This window comes from Macaca thibetana, chromosome 16 (genome assembly GCF_024542745.1).
Source record: "Macaca thibetana thibetana isolate TM-01 chromosome 16, ASM2454274v1, whole genome shotgun sequence".
In the NCBI taxonomy this organism is placed as follows: Eukaryota; Metazoa; Chordata; class Mammalia; order Primates; family Cercopithecidae; genus Macaca; species Macaca thibetana.
The window spans coordinates 71314983-71336640 of NC_065593.1; the positions used below are offsets into that span (position 1 = coordinate 71314983).

Sequence of the window (21658 nt, forward strand, 5' to 3'; positions counted from 1 at the left end):
TGACAGAACTTATGCCGTTTCATGTCCCTTGACCATTTCACTTTTTTTTTTTAAGTTGCCTTTGACTTTTTTTTCTTTTCTTTCACTCTTCCTGCCTGTCAAGGCATGCTCACCATTTAGGAAGTTATCAAGGATCTAAGCTCCTGCAGATGCTTGTTTACCTGTACCCCTGAGGCTAGGGGGCAAAAGGTATCTATTTTCAGACAGATCTGTTGTTAGAATACCTGTCGTCATTCCCATGCTGTCATTATCCTCCACAGGTCCCTGGCAATTGGAACTAAAGCCGGGTATAAGCTGTTTTCTCTGAGTTCTGTGGAGCAGCTGGATCAAGTCCATGGAAGCAGTAAGTGTGTGTGAGAGAGACCCCAGGGATCTGCAGGACAACCAGAGCCTCTTTCTAGGCTTTATTCTGAGGTGCTACCAAGCAGCCTATTTTTCCCTTCCTTAACCGTCAAACTTAGGGAAGTCAAGATTTTTCAGATTTAAATATAAATCATTGCCACCACTTGCTTTAAAACCACAGGCACTTAGTAAGATCTGGCAACAGTTTAAGTAACATTTTCTTTTTATATGAATAAATTATTTGTGTGAAATCATATTACTGAGACTTTTTCACATGCTTATATGCACAGTCATTAATTTTTATCGTTGTCAAACCTAAAGAACACTTGTGACATTTTCTTTTCTTTCTTTCTTTCTTTCTTTCTTTTTTTTTTTTTTTTTTTTTTTTTTTTTTTGAGACGGAGTCTTGCTCTGTCACCTGGCTGGAGTGCAGTGGCACGATCTTGGCTCACTGCAACCTCCACCTCCTGGGTTCAAGTGATTCTCTTGCCTCAGCCTCCCAAGTAGCTGAGATTACAGGCACATGCCACCAAACCCAGCTAATTTTTATATTTTTAGTAGAAATGGAGTTTTACCATGTTGGCCAGGCTCATTTCCAACTCCTGACCTCGAGTGACCTGCCCACTTCGGCCTCCCAAAGTCCTGGGATTACAGGCATGAGCCGCCTCACCCAGCCACTTGTGACTTATTTTTGCCGTTATATTGGCACCATAAGATACTGATAACATTCATTCAGCTATGGAAGTATCTGTTTGAAGAAGGCAACAGTATCCTGCTTACATAGCCCATGACAATGATGTTGAAGCACATCCAGTGAACACTGTAAATAATTCACTAGAAATGTCACTTCCTTATTTTTTCAGGCTGATAGTTTATGCCATCATAATAGCAAACAATATACAATCTTTCAGTTTCCTGGAAAGAAAGTGGTTCAGTAAATAATATTTTGGACTCCTACTTTATTTGTAAGATGTTATTTTTATTATACCATTCTTGTGAATTTTTTGCTCTATGTCTGTCCCACATTGTTCCCTGTGGGCCTTGTCCAAGTGAAAGAAAGGTACACATATGAAAAGAACGTGCTCAGAAAGACACCAAAGCCGTAACCTTTGTGCTCAGGAGGGTCATTAACTAACTTCCTGAGTCCAGAAGTACTCATCATAATACTGATGTCCAGCTTATTTTCAGCAGGAAAGAGATCCAGGGAGCACAGCAAGATAGGGGGTGGGGGGAGTACAGATTGAACTCTGTTACTGTCCCCTCCCATGTCGGCACCCCTCTAGCAGGACAAGGAGAATTCTGAAGCAGAGGTTCCCAACTGAGAAGTCACACCTTTGAAATCTCTCAGGGAAAGGGTAGATGAAAATTATTCAAACATTCCAAACATGTTTGACAGAGCAAACGGTGGAGCCCTAGGGTCTGGAGGGAGATTCTTCCACTCAGACATCATCAGAGACAGCTGTCTGCCTTTGCTCTGACTTTGCAGTCTAGTCACTAGTGTCTTCTTTTTCTTTTCTTGAGACGGAATCTTGCTTGTCGCCCAGGCTGGAGCGCAGTGGTATGATCTCGGCTCACTGCAACCTCTTCCTCCCGGGTTCAGGTGACTCTCATGCCTCAGCCTCCCGAGTAGCTGGGATTACAAGTGTGCACCACCACACCTGGCTAATTTTTAAACTATTTTTAGTAGAGATGGGGCTTTGCCATGTTGGCCAGGCTGGGCTTGAACTCCTGGCCTCAAGTGATTCTCCTGCCTCAGCCTCCCAAAGTGCTGGGATTATAGGCGTGAGCCACCAGGCCAGGCCACTAGTGTTTTCTTCACTTTAGATATTTGGAAAGGACTCTGAAAGTGCTCCCTGGGAGAGGGTAAGAAGTCACCTGGCAGGGTGGGGGGCATGGCGGATCACTGTCAATGCAAGCTCAGAGAGGGCGCCTGGCTGGCAAGACCTGGAGAACCTTTGGAACCTGGCCTGCACCGGGCCCAGTGTCATGGACGCTGGAATCCTTCTTGGAAGTGATCCATCCATGTAACCTCCTGGCCACTTTTCCTCCCAGATGAAATCCCGGACGTCTACATCGTGGAGCGCCTCTTCTCCAGCAGCCTGGTGGTGGTAGTCAGTCACACAAAACCACGGCAAATGAACGTGTATCACTTCAAGAAAGGCACAGAGATCTGTAATTACAGCTACTCTAGCAACATCTTGTCCATAAGGCTGAACCGGCAGGTGAGTGGGGGAAATCTCTCAGGGTTTCAAAGCTTCTGCTAACGGGAACCAGAGAAAAAAGATGGACATCTTTCAAGATCAATGTCTTTAAAACAAGCTGCCAATTCTAATGAGAATTTTAACACTGAGGCCCCGTGTCCTGGGGGTATTGTAAACAGAGTCTACTCCAGGTGCTGGTTATAACCTTGTCTTCCCTGGACCTCTGGCTTATGTTTCCAGAACGTTGGTCCCTGACTCGTAGGCTGCACCCTCTCCTTAGGGTGCAGGTTGGGCACCGCAGGGATGGGTCAGAGCTCTGGGTTGAACAGTCCCATGAGCCACCGCAGGGGCATCTTAAATCAGAGGAGCGACTCTTCTGGTTTTGCCTCAGATAGTGGCATTCACTGCAGATGGTGGGGCAATACCACCAAGCAGGAGACGCCTGAGAGTGAAGTCGGGGCTCCCTGGGTCAGGAAAACCGCCCTTCTCCCACCTCGTCCTCAGCTCTCCTGGAAGGCCCACTATTCCGCCTTGGGTTCTCATTTTTCTTTTTCCCAGCTAACCCTTGAAGACTTCTTCTGTTTTGTAGCATTTTCCTTGTTGAAGGATTATTCTGCTCTCAAGTAGGCCATACATTCTCTTTTAAAATATAAATTCTTATTCAGTAAGTATTGGGGGTGTTAGCAGATTTCCTTTTGAATTGCTGGGTTTTCGTTTTGGGTTGTTGTTTTTGTTTTTGAGACAGGGTCTTGCTCTGTTACCCAGGCTGGAATGCAGTAGCACGATCGTGGCTCACTGCAGCCTCCATCTCCCAGGCTCAAGCAATCCTCCCACCTCAACCTCCTGAGTAGCTGGGACTACAGGTGGGCACCACCACGCCTAGCTAATTTTTTTGTGTGTGTTTTTTTATAGCGACAGAGTGTATTCATCTGTTCTCACATTGCTATAAAGAACTACCTGAGACTGGATAATTTATAAAGAAAAGAGGTTTAATTGGCTCTAGGTTCTGTAGGCGGTACAGGAAGCATGGCGGCATCTGCTTCTGGGGAGGGCTCAGGGAGCTTTGACTCACGGCGGAAGGCAAAGCGGGAGCAGGCGTCTTACGTGGCAGGAGCAGGACCAAGAGATGGGTGGGGGGTGCTACCCACTTTTAAACAACCAGGTCTTGTGAGAACTCACTCACTCTACAGTACCAAGGGGGGTGATGGTGCTAAACCATTCATAAGAACTCTGCCCCACCTCCTCCAACACTGAAGATTACAATTCGACATGAGATTTGGGGAGGGACATCGATCCGAACCATGTTACAGTGTTTCCCCATGTTGCCCAGTCTGGCCTCAAACTCCTGGGCTCAAGGATCCTCCTTGGCCTCCCAGAGTGCTGGAATTACAGGCATGAACCACCACACCTGATCAAATTACTGTGAGGACAGGGACTGTCTTGGTGTGTTCACTATTATAAGACCTGGTAGAAAAGACAGTAGATACGTGCTCATAAATATCGATCTCCTGACTGACTGTTAAATAAGTCAATAAACAAAGAGATTCTTTGTGTGACCATGCAGATTTATCTATGCGATTAAGTATTCCCAGAGTGGTTGTTGCATTCATTGAGGATGATGTTTTCTTCTGTCTTTGTATCTGAACCCTTACGTACTAATTCTTTTTTTAACAAATGAGACAAATAAATGCTCTTTAAATTTATGAGAAGGAAGGGATTGTTTCTTTGAGTTGATCAGCTCTTTCCAATGAAAATCCACGTAAGTCCGTCTAAAGCAGTGCAGTGAAAAATAGCTGGAGAAAGAGAAGTGAGGCCTTTTAAGTAGGGAGTAGCAGGAGTAAGAAAGAAAAGAAACCCGCGTTCTTGGCAAGGAGGGAAGGGCAGTTTGAGAGTTTTCTACTTGAAGGCTTCTAGATAAAATTCTTGACTCAAGTGTTTTCTTTGAAATCTGTTGGTAGCAGATTAAGTTCCGCTGCTAAACTTTTTATCCTTGCGTATAATAGTAATCCGTATACAAGGTTAAATGTCTGTTTTTGGTACCTGATGATCTTTTTAAGATTGTTTAGGCAAATGATCTATAAAGACCGGAGCCCTCAAATCACATCTATTGTATTTGTTTATATGATTTCTCTCTTTCTGTCTGGTATATTCAGTAGCAAATGGGACAAGGAAGGCCTATTTGAGTGTCCAAGTCTGTTAACTTTTAGGTGCCAGCCTCCCCTTAATATAATACTCATTAACTGTGAGGTTCTCCTCCCCCACCTTCGAAAGAACCCTGATGCACCAGCAACTGTCAGCAATTCATGGCAAAGCCATGAACCAAGATCTAACAGTTCTCGGAACCAAGATCTAACATCAGAACCAAGATGAACATCAGTTCATCGGAACCAAGATCTAACAGTTCTCCCTTCCTTTAGCATTTCTTCTCCGACAAGAATGACTTGAAGCAGGTCTGGGAAGTATTGGGGGTTTGCTTTTCTGAAAACTTTCAGGTTTGGGACTTAACTTTTGGCTTAAGCAACTCAGCTGCTGCAGTCTCTCTTGCCAGGTAGGGATTCTGCGGTGTCCGGCAGGAGTGCCCACTCTGGGGAAATGATAAAGGCCCAAGGGCAGTGTGTCTTGCTCTGTAACACTCAGTCTGCTACTTCCTCAGGCCTTTAGACAGCACAGTTTCTTTTTTTTAAAAAAAAAAAAAAAGGAAAAAATTGAAGATTTGTATAAGGAGTTATAAGGATCCAAAATCCCCCTTTCATCTTTTTTTTTTTTTTTTTTTTTGAGATGGAGTCTCACTCTGTTGCCCAGGCTGAAGTGCAGTCTCAGCTTACTGCAACCTCCACCTCCTGCCTCAGCCTCCCAAGTAGCTGGGACTACAGGCACCCACCACCACACCCGGCTACTTTTTTTGTATTTTTAGTAGAGATGGGGTTTCACCATGTGAGCCAGGCTGGTCTCGATCTCCTGACCTCATGATCCACCCACCTCAGCCTCCCAAAGTGTGGGGATCACAGGCGTGAGCCACCACGCCCAGCCCCAAATCCCTTTTTTCTAAGTATATAGAAAGGAAAGGGCCAAGTGTGGTCCCAGCATTTCAGGAGGCCGAGGCAGGAGGATTGCTTGAGCCCAGGAGTTTGAGACCAGCTTGGGCAACGTAATGAGACCTAGTCTTTACTAGGTCTTTACTATAAAAATAAATTAGCTGGGCATGGTGGCATGTGCCCGTAGGCCTAGCTACTTGGGAGGCTGAGGCAGGAGGATCGTTTAAGCCCAAGAGTTGAAGGCTGCAATGAGCTACGATCATGCTGCTGCATTCCAGCCTGGGTGACACAGCAAGACCCTGTCTCTATAAAAAATAAAAACTTAAAAATGTGAAAAAGGAAGAACACTTAGGAATTGTCATATGTTTCATTTATAGTTAATGTTATTTCTCTTGCATTGAACTGAGGAAATATATTTTATGGAATAAAGACAATAAACCAGGTGTATGATGTATTTAGATTTGCACACTTTTACAGTTCTTTTTCAATCTGCTCCCAGGGACCCTTGCTATCCAGATGGAGGCTGATTGGCTTAAATCCCCTGAGGCCAAATCTATGGTGTTCTAGGGCAGATGCTATAAATATTTGGTAATTGATAAAAGGAGTTATTACTTATAAAACCTAGAAAAGTAGATGAAAGTCAAAGCAACAGACAAGGAGCCGAGTTGAAGGCAAGGCCATGGTTCTGGAGGGGCTGAAAACTGATGGTTAAAAAAGCAATTAGCAGCATCGTGCCCACCCCAGAAGCACGCTCTTACACGAACTAAGACACAGTGCATCCTCGTCCCCTCCCAGTGTTCTCCCTCTGTTTCCCTCTGCGTTTAGTCTTATCTGCAGCCAGCATGAGGGTGACCTGAAATTCAGCTGAGTGGGCCGCAGAGCAGATGGTGCCATCAGAGCTTGTGGGAAAAAAATGCAGATCAGATCAGATGGGCTAGATGTAGACGCTGTTCCTATGAGAGGCATATGTCGAGGCCCCCTATCCCGGGGATTGGCTGTTGGGCTGGGAGGGGACACAAGAGGCTATCAGAAACCTCAGAACAGAAGCAAGCATAGAACCACATAGTTCAAACCACGGCATGTGCTGGCAAAAGGCACAGGGAGTGGATAAGTCAGAGAATATTTCGCAGAGGAACACTCATATTTATCATCAATTTTGAGACCCTGTTAGAAATTTTTGTCACCCTCAACCCCCAGTCTCAGACCTATGACAGAGCCTTAAGTAAAACTGAGAAAGGGCCGGGCACAGTGGCTCATGCTTGTAATCCCAGCACTTTGGGAGGCCGAGACAGGAGGATCTCTTGAGCTCAGGACGGTAGAGGCCAGCCTGGACAACATAGTGAAACCCAGGTCTCTACAAAAAGTACCAAAAATTTAGCCAGGCATGGTGGCGCACACCTGTAGTCCCAGCTACCCGAGAGGCTGGGGTGGGAAAATGAACTGAGCCCCGGAGGTCGAGGCTACAGTGAGCTATAATCCTGCCACTGCACTGCAGCCTGGGTGACAGAACAAGACCCTGTCTCAAAAAAACAAGAAACAAAAAATTGAGAAAGGTGTTTAACTTTTGTTTTTCTGCTTGGTTAACACTGATGACCTTCATCATTCTGAGCCATGGAGAGTCTTCCTGGGGGAACAGCAGGGCAGGCTTTTCCCAGGAGCAGAGCCTGTCTCTTTTGTGTGGTATTTTTTGGTACCTTCCCTTCCAGCTGAGGTTCCCTGGAATAAAAGGAGCTGACTGAGAGCAGTGGTTCTCGAGCCTCAGTGTGCATCGCAATCACCTGGGTGTTCGTCTAAAAACTTCCCAAACCGGAATCTCCCGGGAGACCCAGGGCTGGCTCCTTGGGCAATTCTGGTGCTCATCCAGGTCTGAGAAACACTGGCCTGGGGGAAGCCAAGCCAGGCATGTGCAGGGGTGGTCGGCAGCTGCTCAGATGCTCAAGGAGCTGCCCGACCAGAAATGCCTTCCTGACACGTCCTCACCAGCACCGAAGTCTGCCCTTGTACTGGCTATGCATTATATTCCTTTAAACACTCAGGACATCAACCCTGGGGCCTGTTTTCCCTTAGCTGAGAGCACAGCCATGGGAAGAGGCTCTGAACCTGACAAGCTTTGATTTGGAGAAGAAGAGAAGGGTCTGACAGCAGTGGGGAGAGCAAGCACCAGAGAGAGGAGCCCAGGGAGGACAATAGGGACATGGGACACTGGGGTGTTCACATGAGGGCTGAAGCCCTTCTCCTTTTCCCTTTGCCAGGGCTGCAGACAGCAACCCAAAAGCAGGCCTAGAGGAGAGTCTGAGTAGCAAGAAGTTAGAACTGGTAATTATTCTTATTCGGAGAGGGGTAAAACCTAAGATTTGGTGATAGACAGAAAGCAAAGAAACCCATTTTTGTACAGGTGGGAGCCCTGTGCTATAAACACTGAAAGGCAGCCTGTCAGATGGCCGTGGAAACTAGAGAGGACACATGAAATTGCCTTACATGGCACAGGGGGTCTGATCAGAAAGTGTGCAGAAGTCCTGCCGAATGCAGTGGCTCAGGCCTGTAATCCCAGCACTTTGGGAGGTCGAGGCAGACCGATCACCTGAGGTCAGGAGTTCAAGACCAGCCTGACCAACATGGTGAAACCCCATCTCTACTAAAAATACTAAATTAGCCAGGCATCGTGGCGCATGCCTGTAATCCCAGCTACTCAGGAGGCTGACGCAGGAGAGTTGTTTGAACCCGGGAGGCAGAGGTTGCAGTGAGCTGAGATCGCGCCACTGCACTCCAGCCTGGGTGACAGAGTGAGACTCTGTCTCAAAAAAAAAAAAAAAAAAAAGTGTTCAGGAATCCCTGTTCTAAGGAAGGGAGGGAGGGAGGGAAGCAGGAAGGAGATAAAAGTATAAACAATCTTAATTTCTAATAAAATTTGTTAAGATCTTGCATTTTATGCTTCTGTTCAGGTGGATAATTATGTATGTGTGTACATCCATAAACATAATCTTCAAAATGCATCATCAAAATTCTCCTTTAGGCTTAGCATCAAGTTAGGACTCATATGAAAGATGAATGATTTGGATTTGGTCAGGGCCTTTGTAAGGAACGGTTTGGTAGACTGATAAGTCTGTGTGATTACAGAGGCTGCTGGTTTGCCTAGAAGAGTCCATTTATATTCACAACATTAAAGACATGAAGCTGTTGAAGACCCTCCTGGATATTCCTGCAAACCCAACAGGTGAGCTCCAAAAATGGAACAAATGACCCTCAAATTTCATGTCCAGGTGCTTCTTTCTCAAACTTTATTTTCCTCCAAATTGCAGACCCGAAACAGTGTTTTCGCTTTTTGAGTCTTAGTGAGGTTTATCTCGAAGCTTTGTCTTAATGGTGGCAGATTCAAATTATGTCAGGCTATGTATGTGTTCTGTAAGAGGGCTGTGTGCCCTTCATGACAGTCCAAGAATAACAACACCCTTTGTCTGGGATCCACATCAACAAATGTGTCAAGGCACGTAAGGTAGACATGTAAAAGATTTCAAGCGTCTGATGTTGAAAGGCGTTTACCCCTAATTGTTTTTTGTGGTTCGTTCAGTACAGAGTAGGTGTGATCATTAGAAGCAGGTTTCAACTTGGCGTGTCTGCGTGGCCAGCAAAAAGATAATCTGAACCATAAAGAATGCGTTTTATTATACGGCAAAGAAATCTCTCTACCTTGACGATGTGCTAGGATATTAAATCTTACTGAATTCTCGGGATTTAACACTATTTAATATGTTCCTGGTGTATAAGAAGAGGAATGGTTTGGATTTGTTATATCGAAATAGCAGACGACATTATATGAATTCATCGAGCTAGGAGTAAACAAGAAAGAATTCCTTCGTTGTGTGGTGGGGTGAGGAGTCAGCACACTGGAACAATTTGTACATTTAATGGATTCACATTTGCAGATTATATTTCAGTTTAGTATCATTGAACAACTGCTTCTATTATATTTCAGTTTAGTATCATTGAACAACTGCTTCTATTATATTTCAGTTTAGTGTCATTGAACAACTGCTTCCATTTGCTGTTTCTGAGTTATTTGGCTTTCACTGAATTTCAAGATCTATCTGGGTGCCACCCAAGTCACCTAGACTTTTTGACCCTTGGTTCCCTTATGAATAATATGCATCTCCCAGGGTTGGCTGAGAATTAAAGAAGGTAATGTTTGTGAAAGTGACCAGCACAGGAACCGCCATGCATGAAATACTTCCTATGCCTTCTCTTCATTCCAGTTCTATAAATGACCCTTGGCTGTTGATTTCAGTGCTTTCACATTTCAGCCATGGCAAGAGGATATTTTAAAAGAACAAAGCTAGCCAGGTGCTGTGGCTCACGCCAAATCGCAGCACATTGGGAGGCCAAGGCAGGTGGATCACCTGAGGTCAGGAGTTCAAGACCAGCATGGCCAACATGGTGAAACCCCATCTCTACTAAAAAAATACAAAAATTAGCTGGGCATGGTGGCGGGCGCCTGTAATCCCAGCTACTTGGGAGACTGAGACAGGAAAATTGCTTGAACCCAGGAGGCGGAGGCTTCAGTGAGCTAAGATTGCACCACTGCACTCTAGCCTGGGCAGTAGAGCAAGACTTTGTCGCAAAAAACAATAAATAAATAAATACATAAATAAATAAATAAAAGAACAACGCCATTGAGGCCGTTAAGCAGTTCTGTGAGATAATGACTTTGAAGCATAATTTCTGAAATGGAAGATGGTATGTGAAGAAGCTATGGGTAGTAAGTTTTTCCCTTAGAAATGAGGGGCTGGAATCATCTGGACAAGTATCTATTGCAGACATTCTTTGTGCCTGGCACCATGGTAGGCACCATTAGTGCCAGGAGCCCAAAATCTAGTTGTCACGGGTTCCCTTCCACAGTCTGTCTGAGGTGGTCTGAGACAGGTGCGCCAGCAGCCTTTGGCAGGGGTGGAACCATGTTTAACTCTGGGGTGCGGACACAGTTGAAAGGAGCATGTGCTCTTCCGATCGGGAGTGAGAGGCCCCTGAATCTGCACGGAGGTTGAGGCTGGCAGGGCCTGAGCTGGGCCTTCACGGATTTGGGGAGGGGCGTCGGGCATGCAGAAAGCTAGAAGCTGCCTGTGGCTCTCAGTTTCTCTGAAGAGAGGGGAGTTGAACAAAGTAAATGCCACTTACTCCTCACACCTGTCACACACTTGACCCCCAGAGGACGGGGTTGCTTCAGGACTGGGCACCCTCCCTTATAAACAGATGTTTCTCCCCCCCCCCCCCTTTTTTTTTTTTTTTTGAGACAGAGTCTCACTCTGTTGCCCAGGCTGGAGTGAGGTGGTGCAATCTCAGCTCACTGCAACCTCCACCTCCCAGGTTCAAGCGATTCTCCTGCCTCAGCCTCCTGACTAGCTGGGTCTACAGGTGCCCACCACCACACCCGGCTAATTTTTTGTATTTTTAGTAGAGATGGGGGGTTTCTCCATGTTGGCCAGGCTGGTCTTGAACTCCTGTCCTCAAGTGATCCGCCTACCTTAGCCTCCCAAAGTGCTGGAATTACGGGCGTGAGCCAGCACGCCCAGCCACCATTACTCTCATTATTTAGCAAAAATAGTTGTTTTTCTGTAATTCAGAAAACTCACTGGTTGCCTTACTTTCTGCAGCTTAAACAGAGAGAAAATCAGGTTTAAAAGTGCAGGGCTATTTGTGTTCCATGTTAGAGACAGTGTATATTGCTTGTAAAGGGAATCACTTTTATCTCAAGAAAAATTAGAAACAACGGCAGAGACTTTCCCTGTCTCAGATAAAAGAATGCCTCCTTATGAAAGGATCCGGGGATAGGTTGAGTATTTCTTCTGAAAGACCAGGAGCAGGTTGACCAAACTGTGTCTTTTTAGACCTCTGATGTTCTTTGGAGACACAGCCCAAGGTGTTTTAAATGCTACCGTTTGTAATTATCACCTCAACCTCTCCTGACCTCCCTTTCTACTGCAGTAAAATGGAGATGATCATTTTTAGCCTGCAGAGTTGCTACAGCGAGCATTACCTGAGGTCGTGGCCTGGGTGGGCAAAGGTGGGTCCGCCCTGTCCATGCGGGCAGTCAGACTCACTCCCCAGCCAGCTCCGTCCCGTAGGGCAGCCTTGCACAGGTCAGAGCTGTGCTTCAGTGACATGATCAGGTCCTCACTCGGGAACCTTCAGAGGACTGTGTACTGTCAAAATCATGAATATACACTTCCCAGAGGCCAGGAGTCGCCTTCTCTGTTCTCATCCTCTAGTTTATTTTCTGAACGAAGAAATGAGATGGAAACTCTGCCTGTTGATTTTATAAATCCTTGCTAGGTACAGAAGGAAGACAGAATCACTTGTCTAATTGTCTTCAGTACACAAATCCTGAATGCATTTTGACTTCATAAACTACAAATAAATTAGCTACGCAGAGTTCACCTGTTGCCTCACACTTGGTATCTAACGCAGCTGTAAATTTCCTTCTTTCTGTCTGTTTGTGTCATGCCCATTCCTGTTGTGTCAGAGATTGCAGGCTATTTCCTTTAAAGAGCTTGGCCAGACAGGGGCTCGAAGTTAATTTCCTGCTAGCACAGCAGTCTGCTCTGAGCAGTCAAGGGTGGAAATCTCCATGAAAGTCCTGCCAACTGCAGACCTCCCAGTGTGGAGGAGGTGGTCACAGAGCTGACCACCTTTTATGGGATATTGAGGGAGCATTCTATACCACACAGCAATGCAGATCATTGAACAATTCATGGTTTCTTCCCCAGCAAGACCTCTTTCTTGCTTGAAAATGGTAATACAAGTGTTATAAATGCTTCCTTTCTGTAGGAGCATAGGACATTTGCTATACAAAGAAGATTTCTTTCCTTTCTATTTTTGAAAATTGGAAAGCGTAACCTGAGACGTTAATCAACTCAGAGGGAACTGCATTTTATAAATCACTGTTAACTTACCTAAAGTTTGACATGCAATACTTTAAATACCAAGGTGAGAATCATTTAGAATTATGGGACTTCCTTTTAATTTCACTGATGATGCCATTGGTTCTTGAGTTGAGAGCAGGCACTTCTTTTCCAGCTGTAGAAGAATTACAGCCAAATAATTACAGTGGAATTATAGCTGCCAGTGGCTTGTGAAAATATGTGTCAAGTCTATAACAAGTCCAAAAGCCCCATCAGAACCTCATTCCTAGGTAGAAAAAAGACTGGAAGGAAATGTGCTCAGATGTTCAGAACAGTGAAAAGCCTCTGGGTTTTAGAATTGTGGGTGATTTTTTTTCTCCTTATATTTTCTAGGCTTCACAAGTGTTCTACACCATCACTTTTATATTATACAATAATATTTTTAAAGCCCGTTTCCTTCCTTAAAAAGGCTTTGTGTGACACCTGTAACAGAAAGAGGAGACTGGCAGAATGGCAACAGCCAAGCTAAGGAAAACTCTTCTTGCTTACCTTGGGTGGTTCCCAAGATAGGAAGATACATTCATGGAGCTGGTTGGATTTTTCTGACACTTGGGTCATAGGGAAGTTACAGCAGGCTTTTCTGGGGACCTTCATTAAGTCTGTAAGGGTAGGAAGGCAGGATTCCTTGTCTAAATTCAGGTGACTTGGTAGAGGTACGAGCCTGGAGGCAAAACTGTCAAATAAGTGCTGTGTGTCAGAGTATGCCTGCCCTTCTGTTATCCTTTGTCCCTTTCTTGTTAGCATCTAGTGTCATCCGGTTCTATAATAGGTATTACAGAAAGTTCAATGTTAGCTTAGAAAGTTTAAACCTTTCTTCCCTTCTGGGAATATTTATATTTTAGCATAAAACTCTGAAGCATAGCTGTAGGTATGCGTCCAAGGCTTCTGCTCCAAGACCGTTTAGCTCTCTCTGCCATAAAGACATGCCCAATATTTCAGAGGGAAGAAGTAAGAAACGAAGGCTTGGCATGTTGGAATATTAAATCTGGAAAGACCTCTATGTCGTGGTAGCTTTCATTTCACAGACAGGAAACAGGCCGGAACGAGCCACAAATAACTCGGCCAGAGTTGCATAGTACATAGCAGACCCCAGTCTTGAACCCATGTCCTCAGCCTGTCTCTAACCCAGATAAATATTCCTGAAACACGCCTTAAAATAAAATTTGAAAGTCTTTTTTGAGATATAATTCACATCCTATGCAATTCACCCATTTAAAATGCATGGTTAAATAGCTTTTGGTATATTCACGGAATTGTGTAACCATCACCACAATTAATTTTAGAGCATTTTCATTGCCCCAGAAAGAAACCTTGTACCTCTTAGCCATCACTCCCTCTGCCCCCAGCCATAGGCAACCCCTAATCTACTTTCTATCTCTATTAGATTATGGATTTCTCTATTCTGGACATTTTACAGCAGTAGACTCATATAATATCGGTTCCTTTGTGACTGACTTATTTCACATAGCCTAATGTTTCCAAGGTTCATCTGTGTTGAGGCATGTATCAATACTTTATTTTCCTTGCTGGATAATATTCTATTATAAAAATATGTCACATTTTCATTATCCATTTATCAGTTGATAACATTTGGGTTATTTCCACTTTTTGACTTATGAATAATGCTGCTATGAACATTAATATACAAATGTTTGTGTTGACATGTCATAATTTCTCTTGTGTATATATGTAGGAGTGGAATTTCTAGGTCATATGAGAACTTTATGTTTAGCTTTTGAAGAACTGCTAAAGGTTCCAGAGCACTGGCCCATTTTATATTCCCACCAGCGGTGCGTCGGGTCCCAGTTTCTCCATATCCTCACCAACATTGTCTTTTTGACTATAGTCATCCTAGTGGTTGTACAGTGGTATCTCATCGTGTTTTTAACACAGTCTTTAAAAAAACATGTGCTAGGCTGGGCACAATGGCTCATGCCTGTAATCCCAGCACTTTGGGAGGCTGAGGCAGATGGATCACCTGAGGTCAGGAGTTTGAGACCAGCCTGGCCAACATGGTGAAACCCCGTCTCTACTAAAAATACAAAAATTAGCTGGGTGTGGTGGCAGGCCCCTGTAATCCCAGCTACTCAGCAGGCTGAGACAGGAGAATCACTTGAACCCAAGAGGCGGAGGTTGCAGTGAGCCGAGATTGCACCACTGCACTGCAGCTTGGGCAACAGAGCAAGACTCTGTCTCAAAAAACAAAACAAAACAAAACATGTGCTGAGAAACCTTCAGCAGTTACATACTGCATTTGGAAGGCCTTAACTCTTTAGTTTAGTACTCTAGTCCTTGTAAGATTTCCACAGTCTGCACATCTTTTCTGCCAGCCGCCTCAGCACACAAGCCAACCAGATCTCCTGACAGCCTTCCCCGCGCAGTTTCACAAGGGCTAGAATCCCTTCTGCCTGCCTGGCTGTTCTTGAAATTACATTTGGATGGCAAAGAACTCAGACGGGATGAGGAATTGGGGTTTCCAGAGTAAAACTGGAAAAAAAAAAAAAAAAAAAAAGAAAAGAAGAGTTGCCTCTTTCAAGGCTGGGGCCAGAAATGACGTTATATAGCCAAAGGGGTGGTAGGGCTGCCAGAACGTGCAGTTGAAGGTTTCAGGGCTCGGCCACTTCCTCCCGGAGCTATGCATGGCAAGTGATAAGAGGACAGCCGCGCTGTGGACTCAGCAAAGCCAAAGCAGGAAGTGAGACCTAGGTTCCAACTCAAAATGTTTGCTTTCTTTTTCCTTTGCTCCCCTTCCTCAGCAGATTAGTTAACGTATGTTTCAGCCTGACCTAAAGTTTTTCTTATACTTTTAGAAGAAACCCACTTAATGTACTAACTTGTAATAGACGCCAGTCACCTTTTTTACTTTTTTTTTTTTTTTTTTTTTGTAGAAAGATGTTTCTCTTCCATGATCTCAAAGTTTCTGGTAACACTTTGGTTTCTATGGAATTGCTGGAATTCGCTGCTATCATGTGCACCCCTATTAATCTAAACCATTGTTTTGAAAATCCTTTACTTAAATGTTCCCTCCTTGAATCCCCTTATAAGTAAAAACAGCTTATGTTGGTTCGATGGTTTGATGGGCTGTTTACTCTTCTGGAATATTGTTGAAGCATTTTAAATCCAAAATGTCCTCTTTATTTAGTTTGCCTCAATGTCTAGGCGCACCATCTTGGCTGCAGACGCAGACCTCAAATGAACTCCTGCCTCCGGAGGTGCCCATTTCCCTTATCAAGGCAGGACATTCGGCTCAGAAATTGCTCAGTTTCTTTTTTTTTTTTTTGAGACAGAGCCTCACTCTGTCACCCAGGCTGGAGTGCAGTGGTGCTATCTTGGTTCACTGCAACCTCCACCTCCGGGTTTAAGCAATTCTCCTACCTCAGCCTCCCGAGTAGCTGGGACTACAGGCACATGCCACCATGCCTGGCTAATTTTTGTATTTTTAATAGAGACAGGGTTTCACTGTGTTGACCAGCCCGGTCTCGAACTCCTGACCTCAGGTGATCCACCTGCCTCGGCCTCCCAAAGTGCTGGGATTACAGGCGTGAGCCACCATGCCTGGCCTAAAATTTCTCAGTTTCTAAACAGGTTCTTGGCAGCTCCTCTTCTCCAACTTGAAATTACTGGCTAACAGTATATAATCATCTGCAGAAAGAGCAACATACACTGACCTTTCACAATAGGAAGATTTATTTAAGTTTTGACTAAATCTTTTGTAGCCCTAGAGGATAATGGAATTGGAAGAGAAGTAGATGCTGTTTCAGAGTCCTGGGGTAAAATGTAAAAATGAGCAATATATATACATAATATATACGTGTGTGTGTATATGTATATAGGGAAGTCACAGCAGGCTTTTCTGGGGACCTTCATTAAGTCTGTAAGGGTAGGAAGGCAGGATTCGTGTGTGTGTATATATATGTGTGTGTGTATATATATTTGTGTGTGTGTGTGTGTGTGTGTGTGTGTGTGTGTGTGTGTGTGTGTGTGTGTATATATATATATATATATATATTTTTTTTTTTTTTTTTAAGACAGAGTCTCACTCTGTAGCCCAGGCTAGAATTCAATGTCACAATCTCCACTCACTGCAACCTCTGCCTCCCAGGTTCAAGTGATTCTCCTGCCTCAGCCTCCCAAGTAGCTGGGACTATAGGCATGCACCACCATGCCCAGCTACTTTTTGTATTTTTAGTAGAGATGGGGTTTCACCATGTTGGCCATAGAACTCCTGACCTCAAGTGATCTGCCCACCTCAAAGTGGTGGAATTACAGGCGTGAGCCACTGCACCCGGCAAGTCTCATTGTTTCACTGTAGCAAGGACACAACCAGTGTTAAATCAGGAGGTCTTCCCCTGTGAATTGGCTTTATTGGAACCCTTTGATCAGAAGAATCATCAGTGGAAAGCAGTTGTCTACAAAGCTATTCCTCCCCTTGCCAGTAGGTGGCACTGTAACTGTACTGTTTTCAGATGCCCTCTCCAGCCGTGCACTCTCTCCCTTGGCCCCAGATTTCTCATGTCCTGTTTCTTCTTTGCCAGGTCTATGTGCTCTCTCTATCAACCATTCCAATTCTTACTTGGCCTATCCTGGAAGCCTGACTTCAGGGGAGATTGTGCTTTATGATGGAAACTCCCTGGTAAGTTGACAGTGACCTGGCTGAGCCAACCCACCTGCCTTGGCTGTGTGGTCATGGAAGGAGATAGATAAGGACACCCTGCCGCGGGGGGCTGGAGGCGGTGGGGGTAAGCAATACTGGGGGAGTCGTTCAAGAGAAGGTGATGCTATTTCCCCTCGGGCTTGCTGTCAGTCAACATCACCATGAGCCAGCCGGCCAGGCCAAGTCAGACATCTGCAGCATAATGAAAAACCACTTGCCAGCAGGGGGCCAGTTGTCTGCCTGAATGTGTCACGCTGTCCCATGCCACAGCCTGAGACAGTGTGCAGGTGTTTCATATTCCCTGCCCTCTGGTCTCTGAGGCAGCCCTGAGCAGGACAGAATTGCTGTGGGAAGTTCCCTAAACATGGGTGCAGGGCACGCCTGCGACGGCATCACACTGCGTCAGCTGCTCAGTTCGTGGCCACCTTCCCAAGGGCAGGAAAAGGGAAGGAAATGGAGTGGCCTTTGAAGCCGAATCTTGATTCACCAGAAAATGATAAACAGCTTACATGCAAATGGCCTGGGGAACAGAGGAAGAGACAGGGAGCTGGACAAAGGAGGGAGAAAGGAGAAAAGAGGAAGGGTGAAATCCATCTCCCCTCTTCCACATCTTCACTATCCATTTTGCCTTTTCACCAACAGAAAACAGTCTGCACTATTGCTGCCCACGAGGGGACACTGGCTGCCATCACCTTCAATGCCTCGGGCTCCAAACTAGCAAGTGCGTCTGAAAAAGTGAGTCCACTCCCACCAACGCCTCTGTCCGGGGTTCGCTGGATGGCTCCTGCCATGCCCAGGGCTGGGATGGAACGAGCCTGGTGACATGAAGACTGACTGGTCTCTGGGCCCACTCAGAATTTGTTTCAGACGGAGAATTTCTGGCCTCTGCATGTGTGCTATATTCATGCATTTGTTAATTCAATAATTCAATAGGCCAGGGGCCTGCACTATGCAAGATACAAGACACTTTGCATGAAAATTCGTGGTCTTACGAAGAAATGTACATGCACATCAGCCGTAGAGACAGACAGATGCTACACCTTATAAACACAGTACAGTGCAAACCAAATGCTTTACTTTGCTATTTAGAGAAACTGACGTCTTCTGCCTGGAATAATCAGAGAAAGTGATCAAATCGAATTTTTTTTTTTTTTTTTTAATTTTGAGATGGAGTCTGGCTCTGTCACCCAGGCTGGAGTGCAATGGCACGATCCCGGCTCACTGCAACCTCCGCCTCCCAGGTTTAAGCAATTTTCCTGCCTCAGCCTCCCGAGTAGCTGGGATTACAGGCACATGCTGCCACGCCTGGCTAATTTTTTGTATTTTAGTAGAGACAGGGTTTCACTGTTGCCCAGGCCGGTCTTGAATTCCTGAGCTCAGAAAATCCACCCGGCTTGGCCTCCCAAAGTGCTAGGATGACACCATGCCCAGCCTCAAACTGAAATTCTAAGAAACCAGAGCAGTTGGGCGAACACACACACACAGACACACACACACACACACACACACACACACACACACACACACACACCAGCCTTGGGCACAGGTGGAAAGGAAAAGGTAGACAGCGGGTGTTTAAAACATTTTCCAGGAATTGTTGATATGGAACATAAATAAAAATGCCTCTACGCTCAACACGGTGTGCTTCCTCAGAGACAGATGTTCAAAACCAGTAAAACAAACTCCTCTCTGAAGGGGCATCTCTGTGTGAAACCATTAACGGTTATGAAATGTCCACCTGCTTTCTTTTCCAGGGCACAGTCATCCGGGTGTTCTCTGTCCCTGACGGGCAAAAGCTCTATGAGTTCCGGAGAGGGATGAAAAGGTCTGTGTTCAGTGTCAAACCCATTTTAAAGTCCCCGCAGAAGTCCCACAGGGGCCGCTGGCAGCTGTCTAGGGAGAGGACAGAGAGTGGCTCTGTGCCCTCCACTCACCTGGAGGAAGTGTAACTACTCTCCCAGGTAATTGACTTGCAGGCTTTACTTAGGGTTCGGCAACACTGAAAGCCGAGATGCTGTTTTAACGCAGTTCAGCCATGAGAGTCCCTTTTTGATGTGTGTGTGGGCGGCCGGCACAGGAGAAATGAGAGAGCCAGGGAGTCACAGTCCAAAAATAATTTCTGATTTCCTTCCATGGAAATAAAGGACCATGTAAAGTGTGACTGTTTGGGATCTTATTGGATGTAGGTTTGCAGCCAGATCGGTGCACAGAGCAACCGGAAGATTCCAAGATGCCAGGCACAGTTCCTCCCTTCTGCTGACAGAGGCAGGGCTATACCTTGTTTCTTCTCACATAAATAAGACTATGGGCCGGGCGCGGTGGCTCACGCCTGTAATCCCAGCACTTCGGGAGGCCGAGGCAGGCGGATCACCTGAGGTCAGTAAGGAGTTCAAGACCAGCCTGACCAACATGTTGAAACCCCGTCTGTACTAAAAATATAAAAATCAGCTGGGCGTGGTGGTGTGTGCCTGTAATCCCAGCTACTTGGGAGGCTGAGGCAAGAGAATCGCTTGAGCCCAGGAGGTGGAGGTTACAGTGAGTTGAGATCAAGCCACTGTACTCCAGCCTGGGCAACAGAGCGAGACTCTGTCTCAAAAATAAATAAATAAAATAAAATAAAAAAGACTATGACCCTTTGTGAATCTTTCTGACATTGATTTCTAAATATGGGCACCACAATGTATAAGGGATTTGGGGCTACCTAGGCTCTTCAGGACACATCTAATTTTCTTTTTTTTTTTTTTTTTTTTTTTTTTTTTTTTTTTGAGACTGAGTCTGGCTCTGTCGCCCAGGCTGGAGTGCAGTGGCCGGATCTCAGCTCACTGCAAGCTCTACCTCCCGGGTTTACGCCATTCTCCTGCCTCAGCCTCCCGAGTAGCTGGGACCACAGGCGCCCGCCACTTCGCCTGGCTAGTTTTTTGTATTTTTTTAGTAGAGATGGGGTTTCACCGTGTTAGCCAGGATGGTCTTGATCTCCTGACCTCGTGATCCGCCCGTCTCGGCCTCCCAAAGTGCTGGGATTACAGGCTTGAGCCACCGCGCCCGGCCTCTAATTTTCTTATAAAGCTGATCTCTGAGCTATAAGGCCGTAACTCTCATTTCTGTAGCTCACGGGCCCATGTGTTGCTGTGTTTCTAGGTATGTGACAATCAGCTCTCTAGTGTTCAGTATGGACTCACAATTCCTCTGCGCCTCCAGTAACACCGAGACGGTACACATCTTCAAGCTGGAGCAGGTCACCAACAGGCAAGTACTGCACAGGGTGCCAAATGCTCATTAAATGAAAGGAGCCAGGCCCTGGCTCTTCTGCCGGCATGAATGATCTCTTTTCTTTCTCAACACCCTGATCTTGGCTTTACTTGGGGCTTCACCTAAGTGATGGAGTGTGTTAGCAAAACTTTGGGGGCATAATGCACATAAGCAAAAAACTGGGAGCCACCCACGTGAGTCCACGTCCAGCTCTGCCTCTTAGGAGCCAGGAGATCCTGGGAAGATAATTTAGATCCATGTCCTTCAGTTTCCTCATCTGCAAAACAAACCTAACGGTAGTATATGCATCTGAGGCTTGTTGCGAGGATTAAATGAGTCTGCAGATCTCAAAGCGTTTAGCATTGTGCCTGGCACATAGTAAGCACTAAGAAGCGTCAGCTAATGTAGCTGTAAATATAGCAATATATTTATTTATCATCGCTGCCAGCACCACCGCTGAGTGCTTGGGAAACACCTGCAATTTCTCAGGGCTTAAGAAGCTGTCTGAAAAGTGAAAGAAAAGCCTAAAAAGTGGATAAAATCTGTAGGGAAAGAGTAAAAAGAACTTCAGGGCAAACAATGAGCTTTGGGTTTCACCTGTGCAGAATGGGGGCTGGAAAGTTCTGGAAAGACTGAGGAGTGGGAAGGGAGCAGCCCCCAGTGTTTCATACCCCACAGTGGGGGGCAAGGATTCTAAAGAAAGAGTGCTTTGAAAACGTTACCCCAACCTGCAGGGAAAGGCAGGATCAGGACAGAAAGCCTACTATATCTGGGGAGTTGGTTGTTGGTACCCTTGGATGGAGTTTCAGAAGAGGAAGGTATAGAGGCCGGGCACTGTGTCACACTGATACATGCTAACACATACATAACAGGGGCCAGGCACCGTATCACGCTGATACATGCTAACACATACATAACAGAGGCCAGGCGCCGTATCACACTGATACATGCTAACACATACGTAACAGGGGCCAGGCACCGTATCACGCTGATACATGCTAACACATACATAACAGAGGCCAGGCGCCGTATCACACTGATACATGCTAACACATACGTAACAGGGGCCAGGCGCCGTATCACGCTGGTACATGCTAACACATACGTAACGGGCCAGGTGCCGTATCACACTGATACATGCTAACACATACGTAACAGAGGCCAGGCGCCGTATCATACTGATACATGCTAACACATACATAACAGAGGCCAGGCGCCATATCA

General features: G+C 45.6%; 2 protein-coding genes across 3 annotated transcripts in view; one reads left to right on the forward strand and one right to left on the reverse strand.

The window, feature by feature from the left end:
• PRKAR1A (protein kinase cAMP-dependent type I regulatory subunit alpha) overlaps positions 1-21658 on the reverse strand; it is a 132206-nt gene that overhangs the window by 80636 nt on the left and 29912 nt on the right. The gene's annotated exons all lie outside the window — the stretch shown is intronic.
• Positions 1-21658, forward strand: part of WIPI1 (WD repeat domain, phosphoinositide interacting 1) — a 38431-nt gene that overhangs the window by 4370 nt on the left and 12403 nt on the right. The window contains exons 2-8 of one of the 2 annotated variants that reach the window (XM_050762460.1): positions 261-343; positions 2395-2564; positions 8696-8792; positions 17067-17164; positions 17828-17920; positions 18940-19010; positions 20324-20431. In XM_050762460.1, coding sequence (XP_050618417.1) covers positions 261-343; positions 2395-2564; positions 8696-8792; positions 17067-17164; positions 17828-17920; positions 18940-19010; positions 20324-20431 — 720 coding nt within the window. The remainder of the gene's footprint in view (positions 1-260; positions 344-2394; positions 2565-8695; positions 8793-17066; positions 17165-17827; positions 17921-18939; positions 19011-20323; positions 20432-21658) is intronic. The other variant, XM_050762461.1, reaches the window with a different exon arrangement.